The sequence below is a fragment of the Crinia signifera genome, chromosome 5 (assembly GCF_055691185.1).
Source record: "Crinia signifera chromosome 5, ASM5569118v1, whole genome shotgun sequence".
NCBI classification, from domain to species: Eukaryota; Metazoa; Chordata; class Amphibia; order Anura; family Myobatrachidae; genus Crinia; species Crinia signifera.
This window is the reverse complement of record NC_139221.1, coordinates 72,897,213-72,911,062: the sequence shown is the minus strand read 5'-3', so window position 1 is coordinate 72,911,062 and position 13,850 is coordinate 72,897,213. Positions and strand designations below refer to the sequence as shown.

General features: G+C 40.5%; 1 protein-coding gene across 4 annotated transcripts in view; it reads right to left on the bottom strand.

Moving 5' to 3' along the window:
• Positions 1 to 2,608: 2,608 nt before the first annotated feature.
• The window catches only part of KLHL14 (kelch like family member 14), a 92,306-nt gene continuing 81,064 nt past the window's right edge, over positions 2,609 to 13,850 (bottom strand). For all 4 annotated transcript variants that reach the window (XM_083187458.1, XM_083187457.1, XM_083187456.1 and 1 more), the window contains 3 exons: positions 13,353 to 13,511; positions 12,074 to 12,231; positions 2,609 to 8,023 (listed from right to left, as the gene is read on the bottom strand). In XM_083187458.1, the coding sequence (XP_083043584.1) occupies positions 7,883 to 8,023; positions 12,074 to 12,231; positions 13,353 to 13,511 (458 nt within the window). In that variant the 3' untranslated portion in view covers positions 2,609 to 7,882. The remainder of the gene's footprint in view (positions 8,024 to 12,073; positions 12,232 to 13,352; positions 13,512 to 13,850) is intronic.

The following is a 13,850-nucleotide window of genomic DNA, read 5'->3' as shown; positions in this document are numbered from 1 at the left end:
AACCCTTATTTCAAACACTTGTGTCCAGTATGGGGCCAGTATGGGGATTATAGGACACTATATACCCTCCGTCCTTTATGGAAAGACATCATTCTTCCATAGCACATTGTAATATTGTCTACTAAATGATCACCAAACAGTAGCTGCTATTATATCAAATATATAAAATAATTAGAAAGAGGGTGCTTACACATGTATAGGTTCCATTATAAGGGTGATTCTTTTGATAATAGTGATCAGAGGTTACTCTTCAGCGGTGATTAGTGTGTGCGGGGAGTTGGTACATTTTTAATTGGGACACATCACTGTAAATGAGGAGTGGGTGTATCCTTATTTTTAAGGTGTGCAGGGATGAGTCCCACTCATCATCTTATATGAAGAGGTTAATTACAATTCAGAAAATGTTTGGTTCTAGTTGTGTATTATTCCTTTTACAATAATAATAAAAAAGTATGTGACCCCATCCTTCCATGTACCCATTCCTGAACTCTGTTGTCCCAAAGTGCAACTTTTCCTTCATCTCTTCTCCTCTTCTCTCTGCTTTTCACATCTTTTCCCATCTTTCCTTGTCCTTGTGGGTGTACAAATAGTTCTGCAGGAGAGGATTAGGGTCCAAAATGTTCCCAGTTATACCCCTTTTACACCAAGAAATAACCCAGGTCGGACCCAGGTCAGCGTTGGTGTAAAAGGGGTCAACCCAGGTCCAGTAACACTGGTCTCCTACCCAGGTCCTGACCAGGGTTGAACACTGGTTGGACCTGGGTCGTGGGCGGTGTAAATGGTACCAACCCAGGTTGGGACATCTGGGTAGTGCTGAAAGGATACCAGAAGTGCTGGACGCCTTTCCACAGTGCGCTGCAGTGGCAAAAGACAGCAGGCAGGAAGGATACGGGCAGTGCACACAGAAATCATAATTGGATGCAGTATCATTTATATTATTATTATTATTTATTTTTTTTTGGGGGGGGGGGGAGCACATGGGAGATTTTTCAGTGCTAACTTGTCATGTCTTTTAATTTTTATTTTAAATCATTGAGGGAAAGTTGGATGGCAGTTTATCCTAAAATGGACATTTTTAATGTCATCCATAGGGAAAAGCAGTGCTGACCCAGGTTCAGTGTAAACGGTGCAGACCTGGGTCCGACCTGGGTCACAGTGCTGTGTAAATGGGGTATGAAGCTGGGTCCAACCCTGGAAACTCCCATGTTCAAAGACCAGGGTCCAGGGATTTTGGTGTAAAAGGGGTATAAGTGATAACAATGCGGAATGAAGGTAACAAAGCTTAACAGAAGTGGAAAACATTGAACACCAGTGCACCTCAGATGCCATTTGAAGGTCACCATAATACCACTTTCACATCTAAATTCTATGTCCAACCTGGAACACTGTAATACAGCTCTTCATACCCTGTTCACACTGCACCTTGAACCCAAGTTATTCCCAAGTCTAGCCCATTCACACTGAACCTGTGTTATGTATATGAAGCTCTATCTAAAAAGACAATAAAGTTTTGGTAAATTTAGATCAGATCAACAGCCCAATGGGCATTGACAATTCTGAAGCTATGCCTGCATGCACACAGTCCTAGTTGAATTACTGATCTACAGCTGGAAAAGTCATTGAAATATTGTTGTATGTCATTCTCTGAAATACTGTGTCCAGGAATCAAGGTTTCCTATGTCAATTCATTGACTGAATAAATTCAGATTTATTTGGTAAGTGAACCTGTTATAAACACTATTATAGGTCTCATTGTGAGTGCCCTTTTATAAAAAAAAGTGGCAATGGTTTACAAGGCCAAGGTGGTTTTACCTTGAAAATAATTGGCATTTTAGTAAAAATGTCTGAGATTATACGGCATCTCGCACATCCGGGCAGCAGGATCGCATGCGATACATTGCATGCCTTCCTTTCACATGTGATGTATCGCATGTGACCCGTTCCCCTCCGCATGCAGGTCCGACCTCTGACTTAGGAACGGGATCGCGCATCAGACCAGATGGGACATGAAAGGCATCTGATTTGGGGTGATTTCAGCCATTCCTGACGAATGGGGCTGTGTCCCATCAGGTCTGATGCGCCTTTACATTGGCCTTTAGATAAGATTAACGGAGAAGAAGAGAAAACATGAAATGAGACATGTTGTGAATGTAGACACAATGCATGTAATAGCCCGGTGGCATTTATCCCTGTGCACTAACTCCTTGCTTTCTTCTACCAGACATAGTGGGGCTCAGCACACAACCCCTGAACTCCAAATCATACACATGTGCATAACTGGTAAGAAATACTTGAAAAAAAAATGAATTGAACCTCATGAAATTCTAGTTAATATATTTTTTAGGTTTTAGGGGTGTTGCCATGCATTTCTGTCCACTTTCTAAATTCAAATAATGTCCGCCACAAAACTCCAAATTTTCTTTATTTTGATATGTAGCTTACATAAAAAAAACATCTATTAATGCATAAATCCATCTTTTGAGTTTATAGGTAAGAAAAGTCTGACCATAGGAATACTGCAGGCCGTCTCTGCCCCCAGGAATTGTGGGTAGACAGGTCTGTACAATGCCCATATATTCACAGTAAAAAGAAAAGAGAAAAACACAGCTTAATTCTTACATAAAGTTTTATTTAAAGTTTTCTTCCTACAAGCAAGCTCAATTTATACATTCTGATATTGTACAAAATTTACATCCTTTTTATGATTTGTTCAATAATACCGCTTTCCTTGGTCATGCCTTCTTGAAAGATAGAAAGCTTTAAATTACCATGGTAAAAAAGGAACCGTTCAAAGGACAACAAATAGCCTTTTAAAGTTAGAATTCAGAAGATTGCACATTTCATTAGACAAGTCAGGTGACAGCTGCCGTAAATTGTTCCGAAACAAGTCTTCCAACAATTTTAATACTAAGCAGAGATGCCTCACTTTGTGCCGGAGTAAATTGCTTTCGCAGTTTTGTTCCAATGGAAAAAAATAATAATCTATCTTGCCCAATGTCTTATTTTACAAGGAAATTGGAGTCCTTGGGATAAAAAAGTAATTTTTCCCTATCACCACTTAATACAAAAACAACATAGATTGCACTTAACATTAACCTTATAAGGAGTATTTAAAACACACCAAATATTCAGGGCTTCTTAAACATCTGAAGGGGCTGTTATTGCTGTGCAATGTAACGCAGCCTCACTCCAGCAGTAAAAGGGGAGAAAAAAAGAGAATTATTTGCTAATATTATAATGTGCTCTAAACCGGTTAATGACATCAACTGCTAAAAACCCTTCTTCAGTCATTTTATAGTGTGAATCAGTTCATTTCAGAATGCATGTTCCCCCCACTCCAGCTGTGATATTCTTACAATAGAATATATAGAGTGTAGTTTTACACGAGCTATACATACAGAGAGCGCTGGTGAAGAAAATCATTATACCGTACCTTCAACGCAAGCCCACCAGAAATACAGTATAATGTGATTATTTGGTGTCTGTAATTTACAAGCCAGGATAACATACAGTATTTATCTGAGATCAATGGAACAGGTGCTAAAAGCCCATGTTATCTTATATAATAAAGGTAACAATCTTATATAAACAGCTATGGCTGGAACACACAAAGAACAAGAAATGGTTATGTTTTTAAATCAAAAGTTCTGTGGACTCTATTTCCCCCAGTGCTGTCACCATTCTTCTATAGTGGGTGTAGTGTAGTATGAGTAGTATGGTAATACAAGGTGACCATGTGAACCTGTTTATTCACCCATCAATGATACCAGCAGGTCTGCTAACCCTATAGTACTTATCATTATATAATCTGTTATCAATTTAGGAATGGGAAGAGGTTGTATATAAATAATAGGCAAAAAAGTTCCTTATAGGCCAATGCTATTTTTTGAATGCAGGTCCCTGTGGACAGGAGATTCTGATTGTAAATGTGTTTTAAATATTCTTCTTCATCATTGGTGTAGAATATACTCTATGAATGTTTGTGTCTTATTATCCACCATACCATCAGGGCCGCCGAGGGAATGGGGTTGTTGCGGGTACTAATTACAGGCTTGCTGAAAGGGCCTGCCGGGGGCCCTGGTCTGCCCCCCCCCTTCCCCCTCCATCCCTACCGTGCAGCAGCAGCACACACCTACAGCTGTGGGTGTGTGCTGCTGCAGAGAGAGGGGGGACAATAACACCCCCCCTCCCTTGACGTGTTTTTTTCACACCCCTCCCCCCAAACATTTTGGGGGCATGGCCTATTCATGTGAGGTGCCCACGCCTCCCGTAATTAGGCCATGCCCACAAAATTTTACCAGGGCCCGACATACCTCTCAGCTGCCAGCATACCGTGCCATTATTTGTAGGTCTATCCTTATATGATAATGGCAGAATAGAATGGTAAAAAGCACATGGGTAAATAACTATAATGTATCATTCAAAATCAACTAAGTGTTAAATTGTATGAAAGTACATAATTTACAAAATGATCAACAAGCGTGTCTTATGTACCTGCACACTGAGATTTATTCACATTATTTTGTGCCAATTGTAATTATGTCCCGGAATAGAACTCTGAAGTGTAGCAGCATCAGTACGGAGTACATGACTGGGTGTGGAATGATATAATATTACGAGTGGACAACTAAAGTAAAACTAGGGCACTGAATCAACGGTAGTGAGGCAGATATGGACTAGCTATAGGTCGTTCTGAAAGACTTTTCTACACGTAAGTGATTGGTTGATCTTGCGCTGAACCTGTGTCCTTAAAATAATTCATGATCAGATCCTCACAGCGCACAGAAGAGTAACAGGAACACAGAGGTTGATTCAGCAGACTGCACAGCTGACATTCAGATTACATCCTGATGTTGAACCTATTAATACTTCATGGTTGTCTGCCTATTAAATTATATTTTTACTTCAACCTGTAAAATGTGTGTGCCTGTATAACCCTGTAGGCAAAACTGATTATAGTCTATAATTGTAAAAGAAAAGACCTTTTGCACTTTTATGCACATATGGAAATGTAGTACATCAAGAACTGATGCCCATAGATCATTGTCTTAGATGAAAGTCAGAGGGAATAAGTCAGAAAGTGAACAAGGAATCAGAAACTTGGTTGATCAGCACCATGTTCTAGCTTCCAGCAAGTCAGGAACTCATGACAATGCTGAATATCACATGCATTTATACATACTAAATGCAGGATACACTGTTGCGGGATACAATGTTGACATAAAGCATGTGTACATTATGAGCATATTAGGGTCAGGGTTTAGTGGTAGTTGGAGTTAGGCTGTGGTTAAGGTTATGCTATGGTTAGACTACAGTTAGGTTAAGCTGCAGTGAGGGTTAGACTATGATAAGGCTACAGTTATGAGCAGGTTGCCTTTAGGGTTAGACTATGATAAGTCTACAGTTATGGTCAGGTTGCGGTTAGGGTTAGACTATGGCAGCGGTTCTCAAACTGTGGGTCCTGACCCCAAAGTGGGTCCCAACCTCCTCAGTATGGGGTAGCAACTCCATGTTGCTGACCATCAGGCTGATGACTTTTCCAATCTCAGTCAGCCTAAAACATCTGTTGAATTGTCTGTTATTTCAGACTCCTCACATCATTTTGTGCCTCCACAATACTGTCGTCGTATATGTGCTGTCTGCTGACTACACATGTGATGTGATGACCTTCTGCAGTAACTTGCTGGGGTCCTGTAAACATTTTATATTGTCTGATGTGGTCCCAGGACAAAATAGTTTGAGGACCCCTGGACTATGGTAAGGCTGCAGTTATGGTCAGGTTGCGGTTAGGGTTAGACTATGGTAAGGCTACAGTTATGGTCAGGTTGCGGTTAGGTTAGAATATGGTTAGGCCACAGTTAGGGCATACGTACCAACTTTGTAAGTCTCCTCTTGTCATTAGGCCACACCACCAACATAAAGAAACCCTGTGATGCATAGGTCAGTGATAAGGGGCAGAGCTAAATGACCCCATCCTGTCATTCAGCCATGCCCCTTCCAGCGGCTTCTGTGATTGGTGGTGATTAATATAAAATCCTGCCAACTTCACTTGGAAGCAGGGAGAGCCGCCTACTTTTCCTGGTATGTGGAGAACTACCCCAAAATTGGTGAGCCTCCTGCAGATTCCGGAGGGTAGACAAGTATAAGTTAGAGAAAAGTTATGGTTATGCTATCGTTAGGCTATAGATACGGACAGGCTGCATTTAGGGCATGCAGACCATGTTGATATTCTGAATGTTGACATAGTATACTACACTCATTACTAAGACTTACTAACACTTTAATATCCTTATCTGGGTTTTGTCATTCCATATCAGATTGTAATATGTAAGTAATAATAATCATTCAGTATTCTCATAAATATCACTGTATGCAGCTCTCTGCTACCTATTTTATGTGCCACAAATCGATCTCTATGAGAAAGGTATCATTTCACACAGGTCATGCACATACTGTGCACAATGTCAGGTTCTCATCTGTCACTGCATGTGTGGTTCCACGTTCCACGCTTACTCTGCACAGTAGAGGTGTGAGTTCCTAGATGTGTGAGTGTGCAGGGAAGCAAAGCAACCTGGAGTAATTACAAAGGACGGTATATTTTTTATATATATTTATATCTTTTCCTATTTTAGTTTAATAATATTCTCTTTGTTTTAGCCTTACTTATGGTTTCAATTAGTGCTGCCCTTGGCCTGTGCAACCTGCCATGTGCTTTATGTAAATCTAGGTGTATACGCACAAACTGAAGCTCGCGGCGCTTATATTGCTCCACCCAGTGATCATTTTGTACTTTATATATGACCTTCATGCTATGAATTTTCTTCTTCAGCAACAAAAATTTTCACTTATTTTTGGTTTAAAATATGAGCTAGAAGTTATTATATGTCTCAATAGTAAAAAAAAAAAAAAAAAGAGCTGTCCCTTTAGTGTGCCCGAACCATGCTCCAAACTGTCCAGCGTCAGACCCCATAGTACAGTGGGGACGCACTCTCTCTGATAGAGCACAACATTTCCCTGTCTGAATGTTAGAACATTTCCATTTAATGCAAATGTTTGCCATTAATCAGAAAGTAATGCAACGTCTTCAAAACACAATACAAAACAAAGTAACTGATTATTAGCCAGTGGATTGGCTCAATACTGTATTTCAACTTGGCCTTATTTCCTTGTAACAGGGAACAATGTTACAGTATCCTGCATTTAAAGACCATATAAAGATACTCATAAAATACTCCATGTAAAAATCAATTTACATGTTATTTCTAGTTCATAGGTGCTTGTAATTGCCAACTGCCTGTATAATTATAGCCGCAGCTCACCTCGTGCCAAATTCCCTCTGAATTTATTGTACATATGGACAATTATTCTTTCTTGCCGTTACATTCAGAAACTAACAAGGAAACCGATTTATAAAAAGTCAGAGAATCACCTAGAGGTCTGGTTACTGGGGATTATATTGTTGACACTTATATCTGAAAGTGTGCTGGTTGGGTACCAGTGGTCGGAACAGATGCATCATTATAATGTAAATAAACACCTACAGTGTAATAACATATAATTAAGTACTGCGATCCCATGTGTAAAAGAATTGTCACAAACAGGATAATGCCCACTCTAGGGCACAATGCGTTAAACGTCTTTTGTTGTATTATATTACACCAGTGCAGCAAATAACTGTGCCCATTGCTGTATTATAAATCTCCCTGTTTTGTAAATGACTAGCTAATTCCGTATCTCCGCCAGCATATTGGCAAGTTCTGGTGCTGATTAATCTTTAAGACCTTTACATTTCACTCCTGCTTGTTCATCCTCTTAAAGCAAGAAAGTTATTCCCCAACAATGAAGTCTCTGTAATGTTACAATGTTCTCCACTGTGCAGCCTCTATTTGTTGTACGGGACACAGGCTGGTAGTATGACAGTGGCACAAGCTGGTCCAGCAAGGGGCTCAGCCACGTCTCCTTCCAGTTCCGTCCAGCTGGCCTTATCCGGACTGTAGCAAATAGTTGATGACTTGTAAGCTCCCTAAAAACATAAAATAAATTGTTAGAATTCGTTTATTTTCCATTGTGAACATGATGACATGAAATGTGGGGTCTGCATCTAAGCAGTCGCAGAAAAGCCTTTGAAGTCCATCTGTGGACAACACACAGTAGAGTCAAACATTTTGGAGTTTACTAAGAACTGATGATTTGCCAAAAACTGGTATAGCTCACACAAAAATGACTTTGGTCAGTGTGTCCACACAAAACTAATTGCTTAGAAAGTTTATTCCTGGTGTTTAAAAGATTGGTACTTGTGAGTTATCCGGGCTGCCGATTTTTTGATTGTATGCCTTAAGTTAAGGCATACAATCAGATGCGATGCGATGCGATATCGCATCGCATCGCATGCGACCATCGGATGCGATGACCCGATTTTTCCATAGGAATCAATGTTAAAATGATTCCTATGGAAAAAGGGGTCCTTTTCATACCCCTACTATCCAAGTGGGCATGGAGTTGGATATAAACCTGTGGCGAGCGTAGCGAGCCACCGAGCCCGAAGCGTGGCGAGCGAAGCGAGCCCCGCGAGGGGACGGTATTCTGTGTCCCCTCGCGGGGCTCGCTACACTCGCCACGCTTCGGGCTCGGTGGCTCGCTACGCTCGCCACAGGTTTATATCCAACTCCATGCCCACTTGGATAGTAGGGGTATGAAAAGGACCCTTTTTCCCATTGAATTCCATGTTAAAATGGACTCAGTCCATTTTAACATTGATTCCTATGGAAAAATCGGGTCATCGCATCGCATCGCATCGCATCCGATGGTCGCATGCGATGCGATGCGATGTCCCGATCCGACCCGATTTAAAAATCGGACGCCCGGATAACTCATAAGTACCAAAAGATTCTTTAAAAAAACCTTACAATGAAAATTACGGCTTCTGCAATGTACTTTGAGCTGTGACAGTTTTTATTTTCACTTTGAGCTGTGACCGTTTTTAGCACACAAACTGTACACCCCGCCCCCAGTTCCAATCAGCTCCTACCTCCAATATCTGTCTTTAAAGCAGTGGTTCTAAAGACAGGTGTAAAGACAAATAGTTTTTTGGCAGGGGGGGGAGCAAAATTTCTAGGTACACCACTGTTTCACAGCCGCCGCTCTCGTGAAAGCTTCGAAAGCTAGTCTGCCTCCGTCTGTGTTTTGCATGTGTTTGTACATGTGTAAGAAAGAGACCAGCAGATGGCAGTGTTTCGGATACTCACGGACATTAGAGACACACACACACACACATATATATAAAACATGCAGCGATAGAAAGGAAGATAACAGTTCTTGGGAAACTAGAGTAGTAAATACCGTAAGGTGTAAAATTACTAATGTAAAAAAGTGATGTTGCCCATAGCAACCAATGAGAATCTTTCTATCATTTCTATATTTTATCCTAGAAAACAATAGACATAACCTGATTGGTTGCTATGGGCAACATCACCTCTTTTCATGTTTAGAAGCTTTATTAAATTGACACCTAGGGTGAAATGTAATAGGATGAGAGATTCAGAAAGTGAGAGGTTTGGTAAGAAATCTCCAGGGGTTTTTTAAAGCGGCAATCATTTACACTGCAAAACCAGTTTGATTTTGTAAATGCCGCTTTAAAAAACCTGGAGATTCATTACCAAATCTCTCACTTTCTGAATCTCTCATCCTATTACATTTCTCCCCTAATGTGGGTGTTCACTTAGTGACATTTTTTCGGCTAGTTAGATCATTGCAAAAAGTGTACTTGTGGAAAATGACTGCGATTTCACGACCAATTGAATATCCCCCTAAGTGGGATTAGTGATTTAAGAGGACGTTTGTAGAGAAAGCACTAATTAATTAGTCCTGCTTCCACAACTTTCCATTGCCAAAACCTAGACGATATGCCGCACACACTACATATACAGCAAGTTCCTTGGGTTATATAAAAAGTGCACATTTTACACTTTATTTTGTTTTACACATTTATATCTGTTATCTTTTTAATACATAAAACTCCAAGTATGGAGAATAGTAACATTTGATAACATATGCAATAATCCTTTTTTCTGTCCAGTAATTGCATATATTTCTGTGGTGCCTGCACGTTCCTCAAAATCATGAATGCTGAAAATATATATATAAATGCAAAATAATGCACGTGTTTTCATGTATCTCTACAGGCACCCAATGTATAAATTAGGCTACAGTGAAAAGACATTTCTTAAATATGATGATTATTTCATGAATCAACCTATAATATGTACACAGGGGTCAGTCATATCAGTGGCTGAACTAATGCCAATGGGAATGCAGCCAATCATTTCTCTAGGAGCCAGTGACATCACAGAGCATGAATGGTAACTGTCATGCATGGGAATCTTTTTCATGTTAATGTTCTTAGTGCAGACATTTTGCACACGTATGTAATCATTTTCAAATGACATGACCAAGCAGCTCCAGTCTGTCCCTGAGCTAGAGTATGGGTAAAGGTCATTAAAAGTGTATGTTCTCCAAATCTGGCATCTACAGTCCCATATTCATACAATGGACCCTTAGAAATGACCATGTGTGACCATTACACAATAACACCCTATTCAATGAAAAACATTTAAAAAGCACGAGAATGGTTAACTCATGCACACTGTACCCTTGTTTTAAATTGGGGAGTTCTACCTTACAAATGCTGTGATCCCCTATTGGTTACTGCTTGGTGATGACATATAATTCCCAGACAATAAAACCCTACACTACAGAAAATGAGGGATGAAGGAGGCTTGTTGTAATGCCCAGATCTCCCCATCCTGCTCCCTATAGAGTATAAAAACCATTCCTTTGAAAGAGGCACCCCCCCCCCTTTCCAAAGATTAGTAGTTATTGATCACAGGGGGTGATATTTAATGGGATGTGAGATTCAAAAAGTGAGAGATTTGGTGTGAAATCTCCAGGTTTTTTTAAAGCGGCAATCATTTACACTGAAAACCAGTTTGAATTTGCAGTGTAAATGATTGCCGCTTTAAAAAAACCCTGGAGATTTCTTACCAAATCTCTCACTTTCTGAATCTCTCATCCTATTATACCTCACCCCAGATGTCAAACACTACAGAAGCAGGTTGATTTTGCAGTTTAAATGATTGGCACTTTAAAAAAATTGGAGATTTCTTAGCAAATATCTCACTTTCAGAATCTCTCATCCTATTAAATTTCACCCATTGTATTCAGGGCTACTGATAGATCAGCAGCTTCTGTATACTGGGGAGACATGGCCACACCCCTAAGAAACCCTTAAAAATATTATGATGCACATTTTCCCCTCAGCAGCTGGTCCAGGGCTCTACAACAAGCCTAGGTCACCAATGCCCCCTCTCTTAATGCCTTCATTTCATTCAGTACAAAACTGTATTATAAATAAGTTCACGGCTGCGTGGTCTGAGCGGCCTCACTCCACCCAGCATACACCTGGCACTGCGGTGGCTATACACCCCCGTTTCCACCTTGTCAGTGCCATCTTTGTAGTGATATATTTGGAAAGATGATGCCACCCAGGAGTTGGTACAGACTCTGCCACAGTCTTTGTGCTATACATGGGACTCTCCCTGTGTATAAATCTATTAGAATCCTGCTCTTTGCTGGTTTGGATAGGTGAATTTGCCAGAGCAAGAACCACAAAGGATTTATAAAGATAAAAAAAAAAAAGCCCCACACACATTTGATAGAAGTTTTGGAATTACAACTAAATAAAATACTTTATTAGTAATTCTGGATATATTGACTTTGTCAGAAGGAATAAGCAAACTACAGGTACAGGAATGTCTTAAAAAAAAACAAAAAAAAAACAAGGTATAATTCGGGTGGGGAATCAAATTGCTGACATTGATGTCGCAATGTGGCCAGCAAAAAAATGCTAAAATAGGGTCAGCACAGGGGTGAGAAATGCTTCAGCAGCGAAGTGTTTAATAGGGGTTCAATAGAGTAGAAACTCCATATATTCTGCTGTTCCGTGATGATATTATATTTTATTTATGAGACAAAACAGATGTTATCTACTTTCCAATGCTAGGGCTCAGATACCTACCATGCTCCAGCTGTAGCCCCCAACAAGATAAAACCGGTCATCTAGTACAGCACATCCTGGGCCACTGCGTCCTTCCAGGATTGGTGTCTGGAGGATGTTCCACTGGTCTCCTTTTGGGTCATAGCACTCCACAAGCATGACATCCAAATGGGAGAATCCTAAACATTAACAGATTGAAAAGTTCTTATGACAGACCCTGGAATCACCAGTAGATTAAGGAATGAATATTTATTCCTAATTGAATTACTTTTGACTAATGGGGCCAGATGCACAAAGTTTCAAAAAGTGATAAAGTGGAGAGTGATAAACTTCCAGCCAATCAGTCCATAACTGTCCTTTTTCAAACCCGGTCTGTAACATGATAGGAGCGGGTTGGCTGGTAGTTTATCACTCTCCACTTTATCACTTTTTGAAACTTGTTGCTTCTGGCCCATTGTCATTTTGGAGTTTTACAATGCTGTCAGTCACCCTAACCCCGCCTTTCGAACGGTTAGCCGGTGCCACCCATTCGCAAGCGAGATACGTTCATAAGGCTTGCGAATGGATGTTTTACATGAACTTCCATTCGCATGCCAGTGGGAACTTCCCCCATCTTTTGATGGTCGCCGACCATCGAATGATGGTGAAGGCGCATGCATATGGGCCTGGGCGTTCACATATGCTAACAGCCCAGCCCGGCACCCCAGTCCCCTCTCCACCCCCTGCTCGCAAGGCTGGGTGCATGCACCCGGGGAACAGACTTTTCGCTGAGTTCGCACGCACCCAGCATAGACACATGCACAGAAATGCTGCTGCGCATGCACAAAACATCGGGCCCCGTGCGAATTCGCGGCCGCTGCAAATGAACCAGAAGAGGGGCCTAAGTTTGTCGTTACATCCTAAGACAATGCACAGTGCACACTCGGTTATGTTTTTATCATGTTTTTCAACATATGAATCCATAAATTAACATTTAGGAACTGGCAATTTGCAGTTCCTAAATTAGGGCCTGGTTCAATGTTGCATGCAAATGAATTGCTGCGTATTCGCAGTGGAGCATGCACAGTACAACTCAGCTAAAAAGACAGCAGGCTCGTTTCAAAATAAGATCATTTTATAAACAATATAACATAAAGAAAGAGCTTAAAACACTTTAACTTGATAATAGTAAAAATTACGTGTAAAACACTTCAATAACCAAAACAAAAGACAGGCGGCAGCTCTCCCGAGTATTAGAATAGACGGCCTTTTCATCCACAGTAAAACAGACGCTATTATAAATAAAATATGTTAAACTGACCTTTTAAATGGTTTCCGCCAATTGCATATAGACGATCATTCATTACGGCTAAGGCATGGATTGCTCTCTTAGTGTTCATATCCTGCTTCCGAGCCCAAACGTCCATGACTGGATCATAGCAATACAGCCACTGGACGTACTCCCCATTATGAACACCACCTGCGGACGGAACGTTTACTATCAACAATAGTCTTACATCAATTATTTGTTACACAAAAATTACGCACTTTTCTTACACTGTTTGCAAACACACACTTGGATCCCCAAAAGGCTCTCTGTTATGTGTCATAACACATGGATATGTTTGCAGTGTATTGTGGTTGCTAGAGGTTTAATAGCAGGAGAGTTTTGGCATTTTATATCAAAGAACTTTACTCAGCTTCTGTAAAGTTATCCAAAGTGCTGCCTTCATATACTTAGGGGGTTATTCTTTTTGATTCGCAGTAGGGCTGCATTCGCACGTGGAACGATGTTGTTGTACTGAACATGCGCATTTCT